The sequence below is a fragment of the Oryzias latipes genome, chromosome 3, assembly GCF_053564925.1.
Source record: "Oryzias latipes strain Hd-rR chromosome 3, Olatipes_Hd-rR_3.1".
NCBI lineage: Eukaryota > Metazoa > Chordata > Actinopteri > Beloniformes > Adrianichthyidae > Oryzias > Oryzias latipes.
This window is the reverse complement of record NC_136239.1, coordinates 19,421,177-19,448,089: the sequence shown is the minus strand read 5'-3', so window position 1 is coordinate 19,448,089 and position 26,913 is coordinate 19,421,177. Positions and strand designations below refer to the sequence as shown.

The following is a 26,913-nucleotide window of genomic DNA, read 5'->3' as shown; positions in this document are numbered from 1 at the left end:
GGTGACCATTCTTCAAACCCTCCAGTGACGTTTTCCTTCAAAGGAACAAAAATAGTTAAGCTGCTTGGTCAAATTTGTTCAGAGTCTGTTCTGTATGGACCAAAGCTTCTGGCCTTTCTAAAGATTCAGACCTCTGGAAGTCACATGACAATGGTTGGAGGTGCTAAAATAAGTTTTGCTAAGTAACATTATATAAAACCATGTCAATCTTTATTCAACAGTTAACTAAATTTTTAAACTTATGAATCCACATAAATATCTGCAGATGATAAATGTAGCTTTGCACATTTTGTGTGTCTGTTTCCTTCCAGTAATATGTATATTACTATATTAGGATTTATATTGTAATATTTATATTACAGTAAAATCTGTAATACAGAAATAAACAAAGAAAGAAACCAGAAGAGTGAATTTGGTGCTTTTCCTTTCAAAAAGGAAGGAATAGCTCATTTCTCAGTTCAAATTTTTTCCAAGAATGCTAATGCTTAAAAATATATTTATCGACCAATTTTGTCTGCAGTTAAAACATCCTCTATGGGCCATCACAATAAACGACATTTGTCCAACTTGCTGCATTCAAGGGCAGTCAGTAACTTTGGCCCAGTAACTTTGGATTACACCCTCCCCCTCTAAATGCACGAGCACCTTCACGCACAAGTGGCCAACTGGGGCATTATGAAGGTGAAAGCACACCTTTGCAGAATGAAAGGCCCAATTTTTGGAAAAATATAAACTAACTGCCAAGGTCAATGGCTCTCCAGTGAATTTTTTGAGACAAATGTTTCTCTATTAGAGCGCCTCAAACCTACTGACTCAAATTCTGCAACAATTGAGATAGGTCTAACAACAGAGTTTGCACTACTGACCATGGGCTCTGGTTGAGCGAGCCCCAGGTTCATTTGTGGTTGATGTAAAGTCAGGCTCTGGAATGTCATGCAGAACATGAACTAAAGAATTGGCGTGTAACGAAGAAATCTAATTCAAATTATTGAGTCTTTGAACTTTGTGTATCAGGAGTCGGTACATGTAAGGGTTTCCAACATCTGTGTTTGAATGTTAAGATCTCTTTACATGGTGGAATGTCTCTTTCATTTCTCAACACAAAGTTCATCTTCATCCCTCCATTCATTCTCTTTTAGATACTTTAACTTTTATTTCCATTTATTTCCTTTTTGTTCAGTCTGCTCCTGGTTTTCATTTTTCTTCCTAGTTCTTTTTGGGGTTCGGATTCTACCTTGTCCTCCACAGATAAAAAAGCTGCAAAGAAGAAGCAAAATCTCTGTGCTAGGTGTGTCCTGAATTAGTCACTAGACTAATCAAGGTATTTAAATCAGTGGAAACAAGTTTCAAGAGGAGAAGACAATAAATCCAGATGCCATGACTCAATTTCAAGACATCACCTGGACAAAATAGAATCTTCAAACACATTTTGCGATATGGCTCTTTCTGCGCATTAAAGAGGCATTTTTTTCAGAAAACACTGAATGTAATCCAGTGAAGCTTAAAGAACATTTTAGCTTCTCTAATTTTAAGAATTCTGTCTACTTTTAGAGCTAAGTATTTTTTCCCTGGATCTTTGGGAAAGTGTACTCAACACACCCAAAGAACTTTACTGATGTTTTTAAAAAGTGACATTTTTTTGGGAGAAAGTATGTGTTTTTTTAAAAAAACTTTATTTTTTAGTCTGATCTCATATTCTGCTAATGTCTCTGAGAACACAATCAAACCATCCAAAAAGAAAACCTTTTTTTATTTCGATGGATGTCGTCAAAGCATCTCTCCTTTAAGTTTTGTAGGTATCGGAGAGTACTTGGAGTGTTAAAGACACCCTGTAGCATTCTTTTAAAGTCAAATGCCAAGAAGAAACACACAGAGGTTTTCTAGGTCCTGTTTCCTTCAGCCATCTCACCCTGACAATAACTAATTCTATATTCACAACTGAAAACCTTCTAGCTCCACCGAGGGCTGCAATTGCCCTCTCAATGTTCAGAAAGGCAGATACATTCTTTTACCAATCCTATAGATGATGCAATTGGGCTTTGTTACACCCAAACAATTACAAGATCAAGTAGCTCTCTGAGATGCTTGTGGACTGTCTTTCTCTTACTGGAAGGAGTAGGCCTAGGTCAATCTTTAAAGGGTGTTTTCATCTTTTAATTCAGTCATCAAGAGCAAATACTTCAGGGATTTATTGCAACTTTTGAAGGATGCACTCTTTCCATTGTACTAAGTCGGGGAATTATTATAGTAAAATCCTAATTTGTTGGGTGTTTGTTCTCATGATCTGACCCGAGTGGTTACAGGTACTAAGGTGCACAGGCTTGGGAAACAATCCAAATTTACAGTGGAGGTCCCCCTTCTAATGTTTACTTAGGTAAGAAGACTGGACAGTTGATTCAAGATAGTAGAGAATGTCTTCACTGTCCTGGTTGGAGCCAAGAAATTCCATGAATAACTTCTCCAAGCTGGACAGATTTAAACAAAAATCAAGCTGGGCAGCATGAGCTCCTGGTGCGGCAGTGACCCCCAAAGGTTTTCCAACGTTTGCAGCTGGACTGAGACTCTGACGTCGTTTTTCTCTACTTGTGTGCATCAGTCAAGGAAGGGGCATTGAGCAAAAGATCAACTTGGGTGCTCCACTTTTCATAGGAGACTTCACCATTAGGCTTTGGTAATCAACCAGTGTGTGTATTTGTTTTAATGGGAGTTGGCTCGTTACGATTAATTACGAGTAATGGTACTGCAGTGTGGATACATCTAGATCTTTATTTGGCAAACATTAATCCAATAGATTGTATTGAATTTGAATTTGGTTTAGTTGTTTCTTTTAAAACAACTAAACCAAGGAGTGCCCAGATACCAGATAGGTGTCTTGTTACACAACGTGTAAATTAGTGCAGTTTAACATCAAAAACAACTATGCTTACAGTCTGGTTTCAACCTTTTGACATGATTTCTGTTTGACCAAGATGGCTTTAACCATTGTGCTATCTTATGGGTTCAAGATGACCATTGACGTGTTCTCCCTACCAGGACAAAGGTGAAAAAAGGTGGAGAGGATTTCATGTAATCCATGGACACCAGTAAAGATCACAAATCATTGAAGACAAAAGTTCAGCGCAGTCTTGTGGGGTGTAGATGACCCCACTCCCAATGTCAAAGTGCTTAGGATAGCACAAGGGTTAAGCATAAAGCTGACAAAATGGCTCCAAAATGTAAATCTACCACGCATTAAATGTATATTTTTAATTAATGTATTTAATTGATGTTTTTAGGTTTTTAGGTTGACAATTTTTAACACCTGTCCGGGGACTACGGATGAAAAATAGCCTTTGGGCTAATTCTGGCGCATAGCAGTGATGCTTTTAATGTGCACTGTCCCTGTTAAATAAACGAATAAATAAATAAAAATAAATAAATAAATTTCTTATTGATTAAGGGTAGTTGGTTTCCAAGAATATTGATAAAAATGACTCATTTTCTGTGTTTATCAAACTCACTTTTATTATCAACAACAGTTTATCCTTTTGCTGTTTTGTATATCCTTAACTGTGTATCTGATTGAGCGATTGGCCCAAAAGAGTAAAACTTCCAATATCAGATTGTATTTATGAGAGCATTTTAACACCTTTTCGTGACATTTCTCACGTTTTCGGTGTTAATAACGTGCTAATGTGTTGAGGACCTTAATGGCAGAGTATTTATGTGCAAGAGTAATTATGTGAGTTTGTGTCAACAAGGATTTTGAAATATGGGATTTATTCACTCCTTGGATATAAACTGTTTACCTTAACTTGTGCGAGTATCTGTTTTCCACGAGGACAGCAGTTAGCTGAGGAGCAGCACCTTTTCTCTCATTAAGCTTACTAAACAGGATAATGATTCCCCTGAGAAAACTGTCTCCACTGCTCTGCATGCCCTGTCACTCCCTGCACCATCATCACCATGGTGATCAAAGCCAGATGTGCTCACTGCCACTGCCACCAACAAAGCACAACTGTGCGGAGTATTTTTAAAGTTGTGCCTCTGCTCTGTGCCACAGCCCTTGGGGATTCAACGACGCGATTTAGCCGTTTTACACAAACCATGGCTCTGCAGCGCTTCTGTGAGACAACACTGACAGATGAAAGTCAGCACCTCGCTCAAATATAACGTTTCATATTTTAGAGCATTTGACATCCTAAACCAGGGAGCACCAACCTTTGCTACGTAAAGAATAGATTCTTTCTATTGAGCAAAAAGAACGATTTTCCAAACTTTATCTCTTCAGTGTTGCTATTCTGCTTGTTAAAAATATTAAATCCCAATTCTGGGAGAGGATGATCAAGAGAGCAATCAACAAAAGTCATGTGCTGCAACACGTGCAGCAAAAGATTAAACCAAAGCTGCTAATTTCTTGTGACTGTCATGAATAAACATCCAGAGAGCTCAGCCTGCATGATGCCTCAGTTGACTGAAGAGGGAACAAATCAGTGGTTTGGGACAAAAAGCAAGGTATTCCGTGTCTGTCGTGCTATTTTGCTCGAGTGCCACATATGTGTTTTGTGTGTTTGAAAAGCAGCGAGGGAAAAATCGTCTGCCTTTTATCATTTTAACGACAAAAACATCAGCAGACATCAACAAGTCTCTGTGAGACGAAACAACAAAGACAAAGAGCTGAAAAAGGGCACAAATTTACACTGGTGTAATGCAGCAGTGATCAAAGAAATAAAGACAAGAAACACTAAAACACCTGCGGTGACAGATGGAGGTGGCCCTGGTAAACAAATCACAGGGCAACAGAGCACTGCAAGCAATGCGAGCAGAAATGAGGGAAGAATATTAAGGAAGGTGGGAAGAATTTATTGAATTTGCAAGAATTTATTGCTGATTTTATTGCTCCCCAACAAACACTCCTCGTCACAGACATGAACCTGTCGACTAATACAGCTCCTATCTGTTCAATAAACATGAGTAACAGTGATTATCCAGCTTGTCCTTGAGTGACATTTTTTAGGGCGTTGGTTTACCACCATAACTGTCTGCTCCTGGATCAGAGCCCAACAACAAGGTGACTCAGTGTGTGCTGTGCAATGATTTGTCAGGTTCTGGCACAGAGTAATGATGGTCTGTGGTGAAGCCTCGCAGTTCAATTCGGAGAGAGCAGAGGGGGAAAAAAATAACAGCACATCTTTAGTCTTAAGAGCCTAAAAGAAGAACAGGCACTAAAAGTGCCTCTTTCTGAACTGCGGTCTATGAAAAATAAGCAAACAGATGATTTGAATGAACCACAAAGCAGTTACAAGAATGTTTTCTAGTAGTCCTGAGAATTCAAATGTGAAGTTCGTAAATCCTTTAAAACCTAAAACTGCACTAATTTCTTATTTTATTTTGGCGATGTCAAAGGGAAAAAGTTGTCATGTCAGTGCACATGTCCACGCAGACTTCACCTGTGACTGACTAGTCAGCAGGGGTGACAAACACAGCATCGTACGCCGCACAGCAGCCGCTGTTGTGTGGTTTCGTGGCTTCTATGAGTGCATGTGTCAGCAACATCAGCAGGCAAAACTGGTGATTATACCAAAGTCAATGCGGAGAGCAGTTTATTGACACTAAAGAGTGATTCTATGAGGTTCCTTGACAGACGCGGCCTGATCTGTACTGACAGTTCCGCGCTCTGAAGGTGGCAGTCTGCAAATCCTCTCACCAGGACCAATAAAAGCTGTCTACTGAGGCGTACTCCTGTTTGAAGGCATCATGTATGGTTATGGAGACATCAGGTTGCCAGTGATGAAACTAAAACAAACAAGAAAAAACCATGAAGGTACCTGATGGGATCACATTGGATAGATCAGCCTCTTTAGAAAAAGTTGTTCTTTTTTTATAAAAATCTTAAGAATAAACAAATGAAATCTGCTTAAATGTGTTTTGTTTGCTCTGCACAGGGCTGCCAATCATCAAATACAGCTGAGAACTAAGAGGTGTGGTATTTATTGAATTATTAAAGGGTGCATTTTGTTCATTTTTTTATCAGCACAAGGCTATGAGAGAACATTTTTTAGATTTAAACCAAGGAAGGAAATCTCTTACCTTTCTATGGGTTCTCTCATTTTTCAAACCTCCTCATTTGTTGTGCCTCCCAAAACGCTGCGGTGTTGCTATGAAACACTTGTCAGCAGGATGTGATTTTTTTTTACAAGTGGGATCTGCTGAAAAGAAAGGAAAAAGACAAAAAAAAAAACAGAGAGACTACAAGAAAGACAAGAGTGGAAACAGTTCAGACTATATACTTGAGCTTACTTACAAAACATTGAATGAGTCTTCCATCTCAAAGAAAGTTCCCAGTGGTAGGACAAAAGCAGATGCAGTAATTGCAGATGGAGGAGGTGATCAGCAAATGAAGATTTGCTCAGTCCACTCCCATTTTCTACCAAAACAGACGCTTTTAGGAAAGACAACTACACAATGTTTAACCTCCCCGCTATAGTTTCTCCCTCTGGAGTGTTGTCTTGTTACCAGCGTGATTGTTGAGTCAACTGAAGAAACTGTCAGTGTTATTCTGAGCTTTTTCAAAACCCCAAGTCTGGTTTTGAATAACATGTTTGCTTTTATTGCAGACAAAGCGTTTGCCAATTACAACTCCTTCTTTCAGTCTTTCCTCTTTGCCAAAAGAAGAGAAATCATGAAGGATTTCTTTGCCTTTTGTGTTGAAATCTTGTGACATGTGGAGACCAGATGTTTGCTTGTCAAGGCTGCCATCGTTTCCTGCGAACAAATGAGCGTCAAAGTGACGATTGTTAAAGGCGCATGGAAACATTGCTGAGGCCAAAGGAGGACAGTAGAGAGGACGCGCAGCAGGCCCGCATTTTGGGTGCTCCTCCACTTTTATGAAGCTGCTAGTTTTTCTTTTAAAAGGTAACTGTGGATGGAATCACAGCAGCTTTCAAACCACCTGTTCTTTGGATTTTTGACATTCATGTTGTGTCATGTTAATGTAAACACTGCTATCAGTTGTGTCCAAAAAGTTCGTCTAATCAAATTTGACACTTTCAACAGAAACTTTGTTTCTGAAAATTTCTCTTGCCATGACATGATGAAGATTTAAAAAATGACTGATTGCATTAGAACTAACAGCATTCCTGAAGTAAACAAGAACTTAAATCAAAGTAGTTTTTACACCACAAAGGTTGGATTGGTTTTCCAGCTTTTCCTCACAAGAAAAAAAAACTTAATGGATGCAGATTTCAAGGTTTTCAAACTAAATACTGTACTCAACAATCAGCATTCACATGCTCCTTCACACAGAGACACCAATGCCTGAGAGGCAGGAAAAAGGCTGCAGGAAAAACAGTCAAGAAGCTGTTTTCTGACTTGATAACCCAATATTATTCACAATGGTGGTCTGGTTATAGCAGAGTAGTCATTATTGATGATTTTACGATAGCAACCAAAGTTCATTGTTTGACTACAACAAACATTCAAGGACAAAGGCCTGTTATGCAGCCGAGTGTTCATCGAGAAGCTCGGAATAACTTTTTTTTTTTTTTTTGTAGAAAGAAAAAGTGTTCGTGAAGCAAACAGACATTTAAGATTCTGTTTCAGCTGCAAACCCTTTAACTTTCCACTGGTGTTAGACTCCAGCAGCCTTCTGTAATATTATGCACCTCACAGTATTAGGTCTCAGTGTGAGCAAGCTAAAATCATTCTCTTTCAAGTTGGTATTTAACAAAAACCTAAAGATGATCCTCAAAAGGAAACAGCTAGAGGATCTGGTAGAGAAAAAAAAAATCTGGTAAAAAAAAAAGAATTACACAAGTTTTTTATTGTTTTCAAAAAATGTACTGAATACCATTTACATTATAAACTATAAAATAAAATTATAAAAATATCCTTACATAAATACAAGAGCAACCTCCTAAGTGTAAAATGGAACACCAGAATGATCCGATTGTGTGATTCTGAAACCAAAATTTCATGTCAGTACATTTAGAGGGTGATAAGTAGATAAAACACTTCATAGCATGTTTTTACAACTTTAACGGACACCATTAGCAGCAGATTAAAAACACAGAGCAACATCTGCAGCAGGAAATTTCACAGCTGATCTGTTCTAGCAGTTATACCATATGTGGGAAAGTTCTCAGCCTTTAACTGTTAGAGAAGAGAAATGGTGACAAATCTGTTCTTCTTCTCCCTTCTCATCAATTACTAAGATACATTTTGGGCTTCATCCCCATTCAAAGATGTCCAAATTGCAATCTGCTGCACAATATGTTTTGCTCCACTTTATTAGGCACAAAGATGAACCATGTGGCTGGAACGGAGGCCTGTGAGTAACGGAGCCTTCCGCCGTTTAAAATCATCCTACCCTCCTTGTGTTTTCCCACTCCCCTCCGTCTGCAGCGTCTATAGTCATTTTCACACATGAGAGACTCCCAGAGAGACCAATGGCTTCATCAATCTGTTAAACGTTGCGACTTTTGAGTCACACATGTCCCTGTTTTGGTCCCAAAAACACTGTGATTATCTTTGAAAAGGATTATTTGTAAAAGTTCTAAATCGAAACACTAAAACTTAGCAAGTATGTGTATTTTTCTCAAATGAATTTATTACAATTGAAATACAGTCACCTTACTGGTATCATTCTAATGACAGTACACATAAAGTCCTAACATTAAGTTTTTGCACCTTAACCCTTGCGCTATCCTAGGCACTTCAACATTGGGAGTTGGGTCATCTAGACCCACTAGACAGTTCTGAACCTTTTTTCTTCAATGATTTGTGATCTTCACTGGTGTCCATGGATTAAATGAAATCTTTCCACCTTTGTCATGGTAGAGAGAACACGTCAATGTAAGGGTGGGGTCATCTAAGATAGCACAAGGGTTATTCATCCTGCTTTCATTGTATAAAGGTTTTGGTTTTCAATTTATAAGTCACTTTCTGATTTGCAGACTTTGCCCTGACCTTTCATTTCTCTCATGTAAGACACAACCAGTGAGAATTGTTTCAAATCTATCAACAAAGTTGACAGATTTTGATTTTGGTCAGAGTTATGGTTTTCATGTTCACATTTCCAGATGGGCTGTACAGCAGACAGAAGTGTTATAAAAAACAGGGATGTGACTGCATCTTTTAGGATGTACTACCATCAAGGTATTGAAATCTGTGAATGTGTCAGCTTGTGCTTCACACTTGTACCACGTTAAGAGCAGTAACTGTACTTATGTGAAATCTGGTCCAAGCTGGTAAAATTCCTAAAAAAAAAAAAAAAAAGCAGACCGAGATTCACACATTCAGTTGTCACCAGACTGATGCAAGGCAGCGCATTTGCAAAAGCTATATAAATCCGAACTAGAAAAAGGAAAACAGCAACCGACTTCATCTCTCTCCCATTGATTTAAGAATTTTAATCACTTGGTTAAGGCTTCAAGACATAACAAGCTGTGTTGCATGTATGGCTTCTTAAAACTCAGTCAGATTTTTAGTGGCTCTCATGTCTGGGGACTTGGAGGGTTTCTCCAAAAGCCTCGGCTCGTGTTCATGATGGATTTTGTCTGCTTTAGATCATTATTCCGTTGAAGAACCCAGTCTCCTTTCAATTTTAGTCACCCAGCTTACTCTAAGACAGTTGCATCCCCAATTTGATATTCAGTAAAATCCATTCTTTCTTCCATCTGTTCAGTGTTTGCTCTGATGCTGATAGAGAACCACAGCAGAATATTTCTGCTCCAATTATCAGCAGTTGAAAAGGTTTCTCTTTTATCAGATTTCCCCCTTTTTATTTTTCAAGATATACTTAGTGATTGTGACCGTGGCTCATCCAGATGTTACTTTGCATGGATATTACATTGCATTCTGTCATGGTATTACAGGGAACGCTACCTTCTGATGAATCTATGTAGACTACACTGAGCGCTCCGCATCACTTTTGTAAAAATCTTCCCGCATTCCCACGCAGGATTTGTTTTGCTTTTCTTTTCAACAGATGTGCAGATTTATTCTCAGACTCTCCTGGTCTTCAGGGTTTTTTCCTAAAGCTTGTTATTTCCCTGTATGAGCTTTTTTTTTGCAAAAGCAGTTGGAAGGAGGTATTAAAATGTGTAAATAAAACAAAAATGCACTCATTCGCAAATTTCAAAAACCTTTATTCAAACCAAAGGGGAGCACAAGAAACACAAGCATGTGAAAGTGGGATGGTTTCAACACCACAAAAAGCCGACGTTTGCCAGTTTATAGAAGCTTGTCATACCTATGATGAAAATCACAGGCCCCTCTCATCTTTTAAGAGGGAGAACTTGGACAATTGGTGTCTAACTAAATATGTTTTTGATTTGATTTAAAATGGTTTATTTCAAGCAATCAAGTAAAAATAATTCACAAAAACAATACAATCATCAGTTATACATTCAAACAATGAAAAATCAAACTTAGGATAATTAGACATAAAATTAAATATTGCTTTAAAGGGAGTGGAAGGAAGCGAACTTATATAATCACACCCCGTGTTCTACCGTAACCATTTTATTAGATGATTTATCATTATCCGGTTCCTAGCTTTTATCAGACAGAATTAAGAATCCTGAAATATCAATAAAGCATATGACAAAGATGAATTACTTAATTATAATGTAAAAATAGACATAACTATTTTAGAAATCAACACCGCAAATGCAGATCAGTTATCTAAAATATATGCAGATTATGTTAATTATAAAAATCATGCATATGATTAAAAAATATTACTATATCAGAAAAATAGACATAACACTGTTTCAAAAATCTTCATAGCAAAAATTGCTCACGTTTCAAAAAATATGTGCAAATTATGTTTAATAAGGAAAAATCATGAATCAATTTTTGAAGCAAATGAAGTCATATTATTAGAAATCATTCATTTCAGCCATCGTCAGTAATTGATTACCGGTAAGCATTCTTTTTATTTTTATGTTCTATTAAAAATATGTTATGATATCGTTCACTCGCTCCATGAAATGATGCAACGTAGCTTGGATCTCGTCAAATATTCTTTTAACCCTTGTGCTGTCCTATGACCCCACCCTTACATTGACGTGTTATTCCTATCATGACAAAGGTGGATAAAGGTGGAGAGGATTTCATGTAATCCATGGACACCAGTAAAGATCACAAATCATTGCAGAAAAAAGGTTCAGCGCACTGTCTAGTGGGTCTTAATGACCCAAATCCCAATGTTAAAGTGCCTAGGATAGCACAAGGGTTAAAAAGGTTATCCCTAGGTTTTTTCTTAGGGGCCATGGTCAGCTCTCTTTTTTTGAATCCACTTTTTAAGTCACTTGAAGACACTTGTATAGCCGCTGTGAGCCACATGCGTCCGTGCTGTAACCCAGAACAGGAAAAATACTTGTTTTTCTTTAAAAAAAAAATGAAATTATGTTTTTGAAATAACTGAAGTGCATGAAATTAATCTTGGCAAAAAGGTCCTTTTTTAAACTAATAAATACTTTGTAATAGTTACACCATTGTTTTGGTAAAAGAGACAAACCTTCACATAGTCTCGTTTTAGTCGGAGTCAGAAACAATGTTGCCTTATAACCTGTTTGTTACAGAACCGATATTTCAATTCCAGATGTGAAAGCTGTTGTACAACACACTAAGGCACCCCAGTGTGTTGGTAGATGCCGGCTTTTAAACTGCACATTGACAACAATTTAGACATTTCTCACTTCGTAGTCAGGGGACCCGGGTTTGTGGTTTTAAAAGGAGATTTTGATTTCTCTGACCGGAGCACAGCTCTCCAATTTGTGCCAGTTTATTTTAAACGAGCTTTGGCCCAGATAACAAAATTGTTTCTGCATTGTGCTCATACACAGCTCTTTCGTAGTTTGGCAGAACTTAAGCACAGCACACTGCTCTTTGACCGTGACTTCTTCAAGTAGCCCTTAGCCCACGCAGTCCCTTTGACTGCTTAAATCATACCCCTATCTTAATGCAATGCTGCTGAGGGGGCTCAGATTGACATCTTTGGGTCATAAAATTATTGGATATAAATTATTGGACCTAAATATTTAGTCAATCCCAAATACTTTAAGAAAGTAAGTTAACACAATTTTACAATTGAAAAACACAATTCTAAATTGGTAGGAAGATTTATATGTTTTAAATATTTTCTTTTTAATGAATAAAACCTTATGAAATATAAATATAGAATGTCATTCTTTTTATTTATGCTCGGAACACCCTCTTAGCTTTTCCCATTCTGTTTTCTTAGGTTTGTCTAGTTTGACATCAATTAGCTTCAGTTTGGATGACAAGTGTGATGTCAGGGGGATTTCAGGGCTGTGTTGAGAGGCATTTAAAAAAAAAAAATGAAAAACAGCGTTGCTACTTGATTGGCAAACATAATGAGTTGTGGGGAATCATTTAACAAAGAGCTTTTTCATTTCCTTTGTGCATTACTATTTCAAGAAAGTGCCACTTTGAAGCTAGCTTTTTTTTTTTCTTTTGGGCTGGCAGTTGTGTCCTCCTAGATCAATGCATTGTGTGGTGTCTCCAAGGTTGCCTCACTGTTTGGAAAACAGTAAAATTAGCCAAATACAACAAAAACAAACCTATTGTCATTGCATCTACACTTTTGGTGTTTTGGTGTGCTATCTTAGATGACCCCACCCTTACATTGACGTGTTCTCCCTACCATGACAAAGGTGGATGAAGGTGGAAAGATTTCATGTAATCCATGGATACCAGTGAAGATCACAAATCATTGAAGAAAAAAGGTTCAGCGCACTGTCTAGTGGGTCTAGATGACCCAACTCCCAATGTTAAAATGCCTAGGATAGCACTAGGGTTACTAAAAAGTGCTTTTCAACATTGTTTCTAGCATTAACACTTTCTGAAATACCCAGTCCAATAAAAATTGTGTGTTTTTTCCAACCATGTTCTTGTGTATTTTTCTAATAATAGAGGACATGTTTCCGAGTATTTCTTTACTCAAATCGTGGTGACAAATCGTGGCAGACAAAAAATGCTGTTTGAAAAATCTTGTAGTTGTGATGTATAAACTACATTGGCAGGCCACAAGCTCTCTCTACCGCTCCATTACGATGCATTCACTTGCAGACAAATAGGTCTACGTCTGTCTTTGTTTTCCTCGTCTGAGCTGGATTCCGGTTTAAAAGTGTACAGCTGGATAGCACCAATATTGCTCGCCATTTTTGTTCACCGTTAATGTTAGGTTTGGGTTGTGAGGGGCTATAGGCTTAGTGGGAGAAGATGTAAACAAAGGGATCATGGGAAATAAGTGGAGGGTTATTCCTAGCCAACAGTTCCACCCACAACTGAAAGGTGAATTTCTAATGAACTCTTGTCTTTCTGCAGAAACCGTGCCCTAAAAGACGATGGTTTTTTATTTTATTTTGGCTAAATGGTATAATCATAATTAAACAACTACTGGGAACACTTTTACAATAGAATAAAAAAGGATTGGAGTGGGACTTTAAAAGTACCATAGATGGCAACAAATTACAATCTACAATAAAAAAAAAGACATAAAATGTACTACATTAATCAACAAACAGAATGGCCACTTTAAATGAAGATTAATAAAGGGGTTTGGGGGATGACGAAGTGGCTATTTTTTTAAAGCATGTGTTCCACAGCAACCTATTATATAGTTGTTGCATCTCGACTGAGAAGCTTTGCTCTGGTTTTAAACTGAAACGTGCTGCAGGCAGCTAAAGCTGGATCAAGGCCTCTGGAGGAGTTTAGTTAGCAAATGCTCAGTCCTTCCAGACGGCTGTTTGCATGGCTGTGTCGATGTTTGTCTTTGGCTCTACTCCAGATGGGGACAGTTGTGCTGCTCCCATTGCTGAATAAATTCACCAGCTGCCAGGGCACAGGCAGCAGACCTCGTCAGACAGGGGGTTAACTGTTGTGCTGCTTTTCATCCCCTCGTTTTCAGCTTCGGTCTCTGCCCAGATTATCGGAGACATCTGGTTTTGAGCACCTTGTTTGTTCGTCCAAAACTGATTTAGGTTTTAAAAGCAGGTATAAACTCTAATCTGTGCTCTGTAATGCCTACCTTAGTGGATATAAGCGACTGGTTAAAGTTCAATTGTGTTATTCAAAAGCTTCAAGTCATCTGATAACATTTTGATGTAGTGAAGTCACAGTGCTGCAGCATTTTGTTAGAAAATCCACTCACAAATTCAATAAAACCTGAACCTGCATTACAACAAACAACTCCCAGCACTTTTTGAGCAACACTTAGTCACTTTGTAAGTATTTCTGTGATCCAAAATGATTATTGTGTTTGTACACAGCCAGACTGTAGTGCACGTCCACTCACCTGCCTAACTGCAAACCATTTTGTGAGGTGTAGCAACTCCTTGACACACTCAGGGGAAGAGGAAAAAGACAATCAGCTGCACAAACAGCTGGAGGGCTTAGGAAGGGGTAAGAAAAACCAACAACTCACTAAAGAATTTCACAAATAATCAGAAGACTCTGGAGTTCCTGACTTTGGTAACAGAATTTTAGACCTTTACTAATTGAACTGTGGTGCCAACTGGTAACAATCTTCCTGATTTTAGTGGTTTACTAATGAATGTCAACTGTAGTTGGCATTTGGACGACAAAATCAACAAAACACTCAGGCTACAGCCACAGTGCAGACACCGTACGACTTTAGTGAATTATGGCAAAGACAAAATGTGAATGAGAATGTGATTTTATTGTAAATACAATTAAAAGGTACACATAGAAACACAAGGACTTTATTTAAGATGGTCTTCTAGACAATTCTTAACATTAATTGGATTAAATTAGCTAAATTAGCTTCTGTTTTAGAGTTGAATTCTAGACTTTTTGTTCCTAACTCTGTAGGTTGATTTTGCAAAGTATTACAGCCACTAAATAGTCAGATCTGTTTAGCATTTAGAATTGTGACAGCATAATCAAATGGTAAGTTAATTATACCGTTCAAAGTTTAGTTTGTAATTGATTTTTTTAAAGTTGGGTCAGTGTCCTAACTATTAAATTTATTCCATGAATAGATTATACGGATTAAGTAATAAACGGGAATACAAATAAAGATGATCTATAATAAAAAGTAATAGATGCACATGCCAGATTAAAATGAGAAAATTCCAATAACATTAAATGAAAATATTTCAGAAAAATACGGGTATAGGATTAGAAAACAAAATTAAAGAGTGAGGATTATAAAAAGACTTGATAAAGTTATATTTGGTTTTCTTTAAAAAAACAAATTGGCATAGCAAGGAGTGGAACACCTGGTCAAACCAATCTTTATGGAGTGCAGAAGCAGATTCTAGTAAATCTGACAACTTTTTCATTTCAATAATCATATCTGTGTAAATAAAGGCAGAGCTATAGGAAAAAAACTTTCTGAAAAAGTTTAAAATTGTGAGCGATCAGCTTTTTTTTTCATTTTACAGACGTTTTTTGATAGTAGTATCATCAAATATTTCAGTCAAAGTATTTATTTTATTTTATTAATTTTGTCACCACAATCATCTGTTCTACCTGACAAGTAACTTCTATAAATAATGTTGCCTCCTTAGAAAGTCTATTGGAACCGTTTTTTTTTGGTCACATGTTAAGATGAGTGAGCAATAATGATCTATGTTGCAGATAATTTGTCAATATTAGAAAATACAAATCTTACAAGGCTCTGAGTTTGGCCAGAAGAGCCTCAACATCTGATTCTCCATTGGCGTTGAAGCTGCTGACTGCAGAGGAGGAAGGCTGGAGGGCTTCTGCTTCCACCTCCACCTCTTTCTTGGTCCCTTTAAGCGTCTCCCTTTCCACCACCCTCTCCCTTTCCAGACCGTAGTTTTGACCTGGAGGGTTCCTGTTCCTGCGACCTGACTCTATAGACGAGGATGCCTGAGACTTGGCGGCAGATGGATGGCCCTCAGACTCGTTACGGGACTCCTTGGCCGACGAAGCTTTCCCCGCCGCTGCCAAGCTGGCATTTACATTCTGTCGAGAGCAAGACCTTTGTAATGGTGGCTTGTTGTTTTCTGTGAGTGAATAAAACAGAGGCAAAGCTGTGATTACAACAATGAGAATGGAGAGTGAGAAGGTGGAGCTGTGTGACTGACTAGTAAAATGAATGAAGGGCAAAGAGGTTAATCAGAATTCAGATGAAATTACAAGGAGAAGCAAGCGTCTAGTGACAGCAGTGACAATCATTGAGAAGCAAAAACAAAAAGTACTCAGAAAGTAATGGGCGCTCTAGCTGCAATAAGGGCATGCAAAACAAATGCACATGCAACAAGCACACAAAAAGGGTCAGCATCCACACAAACACCTTTGTGTACACACACCATTGACGACAGAATCCCCACATCAGGCCGTGGCGTGCAGGTTGCTCTGTGTTAAAATGGATATGGCTCATCAACAAAAACTCAATAGAATTTTTTTTGTGCCATTTCAAGCTTCTGGACCTGAAATCACCTTCCATCCACCCAACTCCCCATCCCGTGTTTCTCCCTTCATCATCATCTATTCTTGTCCTCCTGGTCTCTGACTCAGCTCTCAGCTTCAGTAGAAGTCCTGTCCATCTTTTTTTTTTCCTCCACACATAACACCATGAAGACTGGGGGAGAGTGACGCCCACATGCCAAAATCAGACCTGTCTTCTGAATTATAAACCCTCTGAGTGGATCTTAGACTTCATCGTCAGTGCACTGGAATGAGAGGCCAAATCCATATTCATGTGACCTTGAGTGTGAGGCTGAGGGGAGAGCCGCCGCTGCATTTAAAGTTTCCTGAGCCTGCAATGTCTGGCAAACAGGAGTCAACACAGCGGAGCAGAACCAAGCGACCCGCTCTGTCAGCCAATCGGTAATGAGTTTGGAGCGTGGCCAGTCAGTCATGACAGTGTGTTTTATGGGGCGAGCGGAAGAATGACAAGGAACGTCCCTGAACAAAACCTTTTACAAATAAATAAGGATAAAAGGAGAAGGCAAGAAGATCCTTGCAGCAAAATGATGCCAAGAAAGGCAATGACCAAAAAAAAAAAAAGACATCACGATGGGCTTTAAACAAGAGTGGAATGCTCTTCTTTGCTGGTGTAACTGAAGATCTCAATCTGCTCTGATGATCAAACCCTGTCCACTCCTCTTTCCTGTAGCTACAGTCGCAATTGTAACAGCTAACAATTTCTCCCTGCTGCCTAGCTGTGTGCACGCAATTTCCCCATCCCTCTCTGCTCCTCTGTCCTCCCTCTAAAAACTATCATTGGTTTTCATCCGAGCCCCAAAAAAACACATATTCTTAGCAGTTGACACACACTGTAATTCAGAGCTGATGCTGCAGGAATAATCAGTCAGATTATCAAGTATTAGCATTCTGATATCTTATTTACAATTCTCTAACCCGACTCTAGGAAGACAGCAAGGTAGTCTGAAAACAATTGTTGTGAAAAATACATACATTCTTAGAATCCATTTACATTTATGGAACAGTGGGAAGTCTTTGATGTATAAACATAAAAAAGTACCAAGTCCTAAATTATGGGATGCATATTTGCGCTTAAAAAAAAAAAAAGGTAAAATAACATATTTTTAAGATGCATTTCACCCCTTCCAAACGAGGCTCTTGGCCTTTATGATCAAAGAGCTGGGAAGTTGAGTTTGGTTCCACTCCTCTGGCCTGTGACACCTTTGGCTCGTTCTTTGAAGCCTTACCGGCTTTATCTGAGCTGTAATGCATGTCAGAAAGATGTAAAACATGCTTCATGTCGCTGGATGAACTCCTTTTACTGACAGCTGACAACAGTTACATAGAAGAGCCAGTTAGCTCAAATGTATTTACATTTCTGCCTACTATTTAACAAGTTCAAATGGTAAATCGTTTTCTTGCACAGATGGAGCTTGAATAAAGCAGAGTCTGACCTTTTGGTCCATATACTAACTGGCATTCCATTAGCTGCCAAGAATGCTTCACTGGTTTTGCATTTCTTAAATGTTCATAAATATTTACAAAATAAAATAAATGAAGCAAGACTTGGAAAACAAATAAAACTCCAAAAGTCATCAAATGAAAGATAAATCCAGCAGTGCTACATTGGTTCACGGGTTGATCAGAATAAGTTTGAGGTGACGTTGTGGACGAGTGCCCACCCTGAGACTGGAAGGTTATACCGAATATTCTGAAAATGGGACCCAGTGCTTCGCTGCAAGATACTAAGCATTGAGTTGTTGGGTTTAGGGGGTTAAACCACCAAATGGTCCCTGCGTGTGTCTGTGTCTGCAGATCAGCGCTCCCCCATGGGATGAGTCAAAGTCTCTACTCAAATACACCTGTCAGGACACCAAGGAAAATAGATGTTCACCATAACCCTTTAACACAGGAGCTTTTGTTCCAGTGTTGATGTTCTTGCAAATACTGTAACCCTTCAATTATTTACTCAATTAACGTAATTCCAGCAGGATCTGAAGTGGAGAAAAGCAACCTTGCACTGATATGCAACCCTTCACAGTATTGAACTGCTTCCACTATCAACGAAAATCAGCTGATGCTGTGGCGTTTTGCAGCACTTTTCGTAACGATGAGTTATCAGAATCAGACTTAATTTATTGATCCCACACGTAGGAAATTTGTTCGTTACCATAGCAACTGACATCAGAGGGAAAAATTGACTAAGAATACTCTAAAAGACAAGAAAAAAAATAATGTAGCGTAAATGCAAACAACAAGGTGGTATAATTTAAAAAGCTATTTACATGTTGGTGTAAACCCGAAAAGCCGCTTTTCTTAACAATAGAATGCGGATTCACATTGACAGGATAAACGGTCAGTGAGTTACTGTATGCCAAAGAGCGCGTTGTCCGGGTGTCACCAGCAACATCTATGGTGTTAAAGGCTAAACTGGAAAAATGAGAAAACCACTTTTAAATGCTGTGAAGGCATTTCACAGCATCTCAATTGTTTGTTTCACTTTAAAATTTTTAAGGAAGGTTATTGGGCCTCTTTTTTATATTTCCTTTTTTAAAATTGTCCTAAAGCACAAGCAGATTAAGGCAATTAGGATACTTCCCTGTAATTCTTGATGAGTAGTAGAAGCCCTCCATTATTCCATCTTGAAAAACACAGTCCATGATTATTTAATGCTCCATTTTCTTTCCCTTAAAACATCTTGTTTTTCCTTTTTGTATGTTCCCTAACATGTTTATTTTTTTCTTTTTAACACAGCCTTTTGTTCAAAAACAGTAATGTTTGATGATATTTTGCAGTACTTTACTGCAGACATATTGAAAATCTGACACTGCATCACTTTCTCTTTCCTACAGTCAAGCAAAGCTGCCACTGTGTAGTATTTATCAGTAATCTAGGACTGCAGCAACACAGTCAACATATAAGATAGAGGAAGGGACCCCTATTTTCCAGAAAGGATATCAAAAACATAGCGATTGTGCTTAGCTACCACTCTATCAAAGTTCTTAAACAGACTCTGTCCTTTGCTTTGCTGTTTGGTACAATGAAAAAGCAAAAATACGATAACAGAGCTGACATCCAAAAGCCAGTCATTTCCTAGCTTTGCTGAATAATGTGCCTTTACATTGTGATGGCTAAAGCCCGGAACCTTTCCCCGGTGACCGACACAGGTTCAGCTACAAAACGAAACAAGACAAATCGAAAACCAAACAGATATGCTGCTGTTTTTAGTGGTTAAGGATGTCTTCAGGATTTCATGGAGCAAGAGTGTTATCTATCTGTAATTACATTTTTTTTCCAATGGAGAAGAAGAAGCAGATCTTATTTTTGTATTTGCAAGAACTTGCGTGGATGATTTGTAATTTTCTCCTTGCCGGATCACTTGGTTCATTTGCCTTTTTAAACACAGATGCAGATCAGCCGTGCCTCTCATCTCTGCTTTCTCTCATCTCGTGTGAAGTTTTACTGTATTTGATCACTTTAACGAGAGTAGTCATGCAGCCAGGAGACCCCCCCCCCCCCCCCTGATGAGTGACTGACAACAAGTTAAAGTTGCTAAGATCAAAGACACATTTTTTCATTTGTCATAAATCAAAACACAGCAAGATGGTTTGGCAACATGCTCTGTGATTTGGTGTCTGAAGGATGACTGCGTTATGCATCCACACGTTCAGAAGCAATCATAAATGACTTAACTATATATTGTCATTTTGCTTAACTTTTTTTTTTTTAGACAATTCTGATAGCTGGCGCAACCTATCAAAAAAATCATAGAAAAAAACTGTTTTAGAAAAAGAGAAAAAAGGTGAAAACAAGCACTACAGCCCAAAACTTTGTCTTTTGAATGGACGTCCCATTACTGGGATCGAACTAAAAATACAGAAACCCTCTTCCCCCCACTGATAGAAAAGTAACTCATCCCTTTGGTAATGAGCATTAGATTATGTCATGTGTTAGATTGCATCATTTTGAAGAGAGCTATAATTGTATAGTGTTCATGAAATAAAAAATGAAAGAAGAGATATATTTGAGCATTGTGTGTTTTAATAAAACATTCATCACGTGCCAGAGTTCCCCAGCAAGGCTTCTAAAAGGCAAATACTGGCAGACAGCTTGTTAACTTCCCCTGTGTGCTTAGGGCTGGCTGTAATTAAAGTTCATTACTTGGCAATGCACCAGTCCCTGTCGGTGTGTCCCTTGTTTGCTGGTTATAGTCAACTGTGTGTTCATATTAAACTGTCAACCTTCTCTCTTCCATAGAAAGCATCAAAAATAATTTCAAAAGAAGTGAGACGAGTAGTGAAATGAGAGTTCAAAAAAAGCAAGAATGAAACAAAAGTGAAAGAGAGACGATGACAATTGAAACAAAAAACAGCAGCTTAGTCGTTTTCTTTGATTGATTGGAAATGTTGTCTTTGAGAGAAGTGGGCCCTTCTTTTTTCAGTGTGAAATTTAATAAATACTCACAAAGCTTTTTGTTGTGAAACTCAACAATCAGATTTGTCAATGAAGAAGATTTAGATTTTTTGTTGTTTTTGTAAGCTACAATTAAAATATGTCACAAAAAATAACCAAAAACATTTGCTATTGTTTTTGATATTTTTATCATTTGGGGTTCCTAATATTACTTTTCTTGTATATTACTTGTACTTCTTAGAAGCGCTTCGCATCGGACGGTTCAGGCTTCCACGGCGTGCGTTAAAAAGTAATAAACGTACACTTCGTCGGCCATTAACCCTTGCTTAATACATTTCCTGGTTTCTATACATTCCGCCTCTCACAGTTGAGTATCTATGATGAACATTACAGACCAAACTCATCTCTTTAAGTGGAACAACTTGCAGTATCAGTGACTGACAAATACTTGTTTGCCTCACTGTCAGTGTTTTATATTTATCATATGTGGAGAAAAAAATTGATACCACTGTTTAAATGATTGACAAACCCACAATGATCACTGAAATACTCTAAACCTAACATATGTCTATGCATATAAAAATGCCTAATATTCAAACAGCCCTTACAAATTATTGTTCAGCATAATTTCCAATTCATATTGGACAAAGATGATGCTATGCTAAATATTTTGTTGCACAACTATTTGAGGCAATGCCTGCCAACAAATACTTTTTTCACCTGTCAATAGGGATTATTGGTGCACTTCTAGAAAGTAAATGGCTGCCGTCACCTCATGTTGAAGGTTGTCCAGACAGCACGGTCAGCTCTTTTCACAAAGGTTCAGTAGGATTTAGATTAAGGCTCACCGACAGCCTTTCCAGAATGGCACAATGTTTTTCTCTTAGACACGCTTGGGTGTTCTTAGCTGTTGGAAGACCCATAACTTGTGAATGAGACCAAGGTTTCTGAAACAAGCCAGAACATTTCTCTCCAGAATGCTTTGATGATCTTACTGTAGTAACAGAGACTCAGGACACCCTGTGCCAGATGTAGCAAAGCAGCCAAGACCATATCACAGTAGGGACAGTATTCTTTTTTTGGCATGCATCTTTTTAATCTCTTACACAGCCCTGCTTCTTTTTATGTGGTTCTAGAGATGTTAATTACCATTATTTTTTTTTCTGGTAATGATCCATTTGTCTTCCTTTTATATGATCCTGTTAAAATAACTATTCCAAAAATAACGTTTGATTTTCATTGGTTAATTACGTATTTATCAGTACTTTTGTCAGTTTAAAGTTATTCCAATGACCACTGTTTTGTTTTTCATGAACAGAGCAGCACCATGTGTGCATCTGGAGAGTAAAGGAGAGAGAGAAAGGGAGATGGATGTCTCTCAAGTTGTCTGCCCCTGAGTTTGAACTCAAGTCACTATCAGGTTCAGTCAAGCATGACATTGCATTAATACGCTTTAATGGATTCAACAATGCTTCCACATCTAGCTTGCCAGTAGTGCTGCTACATTACAGACACAAGCTCACTGCAAATTCTCCACTGAAAACAAATTAGAAAAGGATTTTCTTCTAAATAGGAAAAAAGGACTCTGTTGGAATAACTTTAACAATTATTTTCTGGATTCATTTCTAGTTTTGCTTTTTTTCTTGTAAAATCCCCCTTTTCTTTCTTTCATATGTGAAATTATTCCTTTTATTTAATAAAAGAATAAAAACAATAGATGAGAAGAAAAAAATACAAATGTCTACATGAAGATTGCACAATGAAAAATATTAGGAAATCTTTTTTATAGCTGTAAAATGATCATTTAAAAGTAATTATTGTTACTTTTGCCTAGATAATATGAAAATCTGAAGAAAAAATAATAATTGCCTCTATTATTTTGGTAGAGAATGCACCTGGCAGATGGTTATTGAAACCCAAGCTCTCACTCCCGTTTTAAACTAATTATTTGTACATGCAGGGTAATGAACTGAGAATGTAGCTGTATGCAGGGACATCATCACTTCCTGGGGTCTCTCATTTGTGTATGTGTGCCACACAAACAAAACAGCCAACATCAGACACAAACAAACACAACATGACTGACTCCCATCACTGCAGAGAAGCAAATACGTGCGGTATGAACACAAATGAAGTACAGTCGGTGTACTGTGCTGCACCTGGCATGAATTAAACATGCCTTGGATTCAGGCCCCGCTACCTGTTGTTGTTTGTGTGATTACTGCTGGTCAATATCCCCAGCAGTCGCAGTCTGGTGCATTTGAATTCTGCCCCCCAGTCACTTTGCGCCAAGTGAGGGGCTTCTATGAGCTGCTGTCTTTAGCAGTGTATACATGTCACACACAGGGAAAGAGAAATATTGATTCTTTAGAAGCTTCCAGACGTGAAGAGCAATCACAAATGGATCATCAAGACAAACGGAAGAATATATTTGTGCACAAGCTTTGAATCAGGTGTCTTGAAGGATTCAAAAAAACAAAAAAAAACATCTGAATTACAATTTGAAACTCAGCACTGACCTGGAAAGCAAAACTTCAAGAAAAAAGACACTCTTACATAGGAGATTTAAGTCCTGTAGGGATATTTTTTTTTACATGTCTATTTCAACTGTATACCCAACATTGACATGTTTTTCTATGCCTGCTTAATAATGTCAGATTGGAAATGAGTTTTTTTAAGTTGTTCAATCATATTCACTCTCTAGAAAAAAATATGAGTAGATAAAATATATATAAAAAACAACACTGACCACATTTTAGTAAAGAACTTTGCATTGCTAGTGAAACCTTTCTGTGCTCCAACATCCTTATTATCCTGTTCTGTTGTCAGTGAAGACATTTTTCAAGACACAGCAGGTGCTTTCAGTGTCAAAGGATGTATTAAACATTAAAAAATGTTTTAAACATAAAAGTCAAACACTCTTTTTTTATTGAACAGAGACATACTCAATTGACAGTAAAGAACATTAGATCAGATGCCTTTCAGTGGAATCCCTATAAAAACAGTAGAAGGGTTAATTAATTTAAAAAAAAAAAAAATCATTGTTTTTTTTTAAATTGTTTTTAATTTTTTACCTTATAACTAAATAACACATTTGAATAATTTACCACTAAAACTATGGGACATTAGGGCACAAGTCTGTGGTCAAATACTGGTATCTGTGGAATGCCATTAAGATGAGGGGCAATAATAAATTGATCATGCCGACCAAATCCGACTTGAACAAATCTTATTTAAATTCATGTATTAACATCACTTTTTTTTCTGATGTCAAATCCTATTAAATTACAAAAATAATAAAATGAACTTTTTTCTAAATATTTCCTTTTTTTTTTCTAAATATTTCCTTAAGGGGGCTGCACGGTGGCGCAGTGGTTAGCGCTCTTGCCTCACAGCAAGAAGGCCCCTGGTTCAAGTCCCGGCTGGGGGATATGAAAAATACATCAATTGGGGACCTTTCTGTGTGGAGTTTGCATGTTCTCCCCGTGCATGCGTGGGTTTTCTCCGGGATCTCCGGCTTCCTCCCACCGTCCAAAAACATGCTTCATAGGTGAATTGGCAACTCTAAATTGTCCATAGGTGTGAGTGTGAGAGTGCATGGGTGTGTGATTGTGGACGTTCTACCCTGCGACAGACTGGCGACCTGTCCAGGGCATCCCCTGCCTACGCCCAAGTGGCCGGGATAGGCTCCGGCAACCCCGTGACCCCGAAAGGGACAAAGCGGTACAGAAAATGAATGAATGAATGAATGAATGAATGAATGACAATTTCCTTAAGGGAAGGAAAAAAATACTAGGATAGTAAAAATTATCGGTAAATTTAAGTTTCTAATTGGTTCAGTTATGAAGACAGGTTTTACTTAAAGAACAAGGAAGACTGCATACACACTCTGTTTGGATTACTCAGCAGCAGCTCTTCATTTGGCTGAATCTGGTCCATAAAAGCACTATAAAGCACAATAGAAATATTCTGTCCCACTGCATTAAAAGCTGATAAATGATTTCCGCCTCCAAGACAAGACGTTCATGCGTTTTTTTTTTTATTCGTTCTGAGGTGTTTGTTCTGCGCCATTGTTTGGACTGCCATCTGCGGGGTTCTGTTTAACACTCAGGCCGACTCTGACAGATCTCAATATGCAGAGCTAGCCCTGCCAAACAGACTTATGAATTCCAAACAGCCTGGAGTCATGCTCCATATTTCATTGAAGCTGAATATTTAAAAAGATCAACCCACTCAAAACCCTATAAAATCTATCGTTCTGGGGGCCTGTGTCCTAAAAATAAAATCGCTTCTGCCATATCGCATTACAGACAGCCACATCAGCCACCATCTCTTAAGCATTTTCCTTTCTATGTTCCCCTTTTTCTCTCTGACAAAACCCATCTGGTAACCAGCCTGTCTCCATCAGCACAGCTTTTGCTCATTCAAACAATTGAACACTTTTTTTTCCTGCCTCCTTTATCCCATTCTCTTCTTTTTCCCTTTTTCCGCTGCTGTCTGGAAACCACTTTTTTTTCCCCATTGTGCTTTTTACCCCTCAGCTGTCCTTCAACCTCTCGTCTTCCTCAAGACTCCAGACCACCACCAGCCAGAAGTGAGAGAAAAAGAAAAAAAAAGTTTTCTTCTTAAAGAAAAATGGGGACAGGTCTCATTTTAAAAAGTGAGCAAATAAGATCATTTGTAAAACCGCACTAAAATTACTTGACACATTTCAGTGGAAAGTGCCTCTGACAGCACAAGACATCTTAAGATCAAAGTGGTCTGGGCTCTAATTCAAACAAAAAAGATCAACACTGGCTTGTCAAAATGTGAGAAATGGAGAGTCTACCAAAAGAGAAGCCACATAAAGTTGAATTTCACCCCTACGGTGTCGACAACAGGCCTCTGTATAAATTTTGCAAGGTTTTAAAATAACGATAAGTGTCCATTCATCTTGATACCTCTACTGTCAGCACATCTGTTAGTCATTTATGTCACAGTGTATGAAGGAAAACTGTCAGCAAAAAGAACATTAGAGCTCATGCTGCAAATGTCACCAGTGACTGATTAGATACACTCAAACTAACCTGATTCATACATCTAAATTCAGGAATAGGCCTACGTTTCATAGTTACTGGAGATGTAAAGCCTGCTATTTAGAGGAAAATGGCTATTGCACCCTTGCAACCTTTCTGGCATTTAGTGATGAGACACTCTTGTAAAATAATATGAATGCATACATTCTCACACAAGGAGATTTCATAAGTCTCAAAACAACGCATTAACCACTTGAGAAAACATTGTCTACACCTTGTTCCTGCAAGCTTATCTTTATATCTTCCCTTTACTTCTCAATTGATTGATTTCTAGTAGAAAAGAAACAACTAAGATATTAATTTGTTTACAAAGATCTTTCAAGACTCATAAGGTCAAACATACACAGCTTTAATTGGCTTAAAATATGACAAAAAAAATAATTTTAGTGGGAATGAAACATTTGGTCAAGTAGAAAGTTTAAACTTTAACCCTTGTGCTATCCTAGGTAATTTAGCATTGGGAGTTGGGTCATCTAGACCCACTAGACAGTGCGATGAACTTTTTTTCTTCAATGATTTGTGATCTTCACTGGTGTTCATGGATTACATGAAATCTTTCCACCTTTATCCACCTTTGTCATGGTAGGAAGAACACGTCAATGTAAGGGTGGGGTCATCTAAGATAGCACAAGGGTTAAGTGGTCGGTGAAGGTTCTCATTTAGCTGAGTGACGTCTTAAAGTTGAATCATAGCACTTGGACTTAAAAGTCTTCTTTCCTGAAATGTTTTAGTCATCACTCATCCAAGAAGATATGAGTGATGATAGTGAGGAGTAAAACATTTCAAGAGAGAGGATTTGGAGAGATTTGTACGAGATTGAATGCAGCATCATCGCAAGATACGTTTTATAATGCTATCATTATATATATATATATATATATATATATATATATATATATATATATATATATATATATATATTTACTTTTGGTCTGTACTGTATATACATATATATTCCTTTTTCAAATATCACTTTTTCTACAATTTCTTTTTAAAT

At 37.8% G+C, this 26,913-nt stretch overlaps 1 protein-coding gene across 7 annotated transcripts in view; it reads right to left on the bottom strand.

The window, feature by feature from the left end:
* Positions 1–14,670: 14,670 nt before the first annotated feature.
* The window catches only part of LOC101155017 (protein diaphanous homolog 3), a 125,192-nt gene continuing 112,949 nt past the window's right edge, over positions 14,671–26,913 (bottom strand). For all 7 annotated transcript variants that reach the window (XM_023953384.2, XM_023953386.2, XM_023953385.2 and 4 more), the window contains one exon: positions 14,671–16,004. In XM_023953384.2, the coding sequence (XP_023809152.1) occupies positions 15,643–16,004 (362 nt within the window). In that variant the 3' untranslated portion in view covers positions 14,671–15,642. The remainder of the gene's footprint in view (positions 16,005–26,913) is intronic.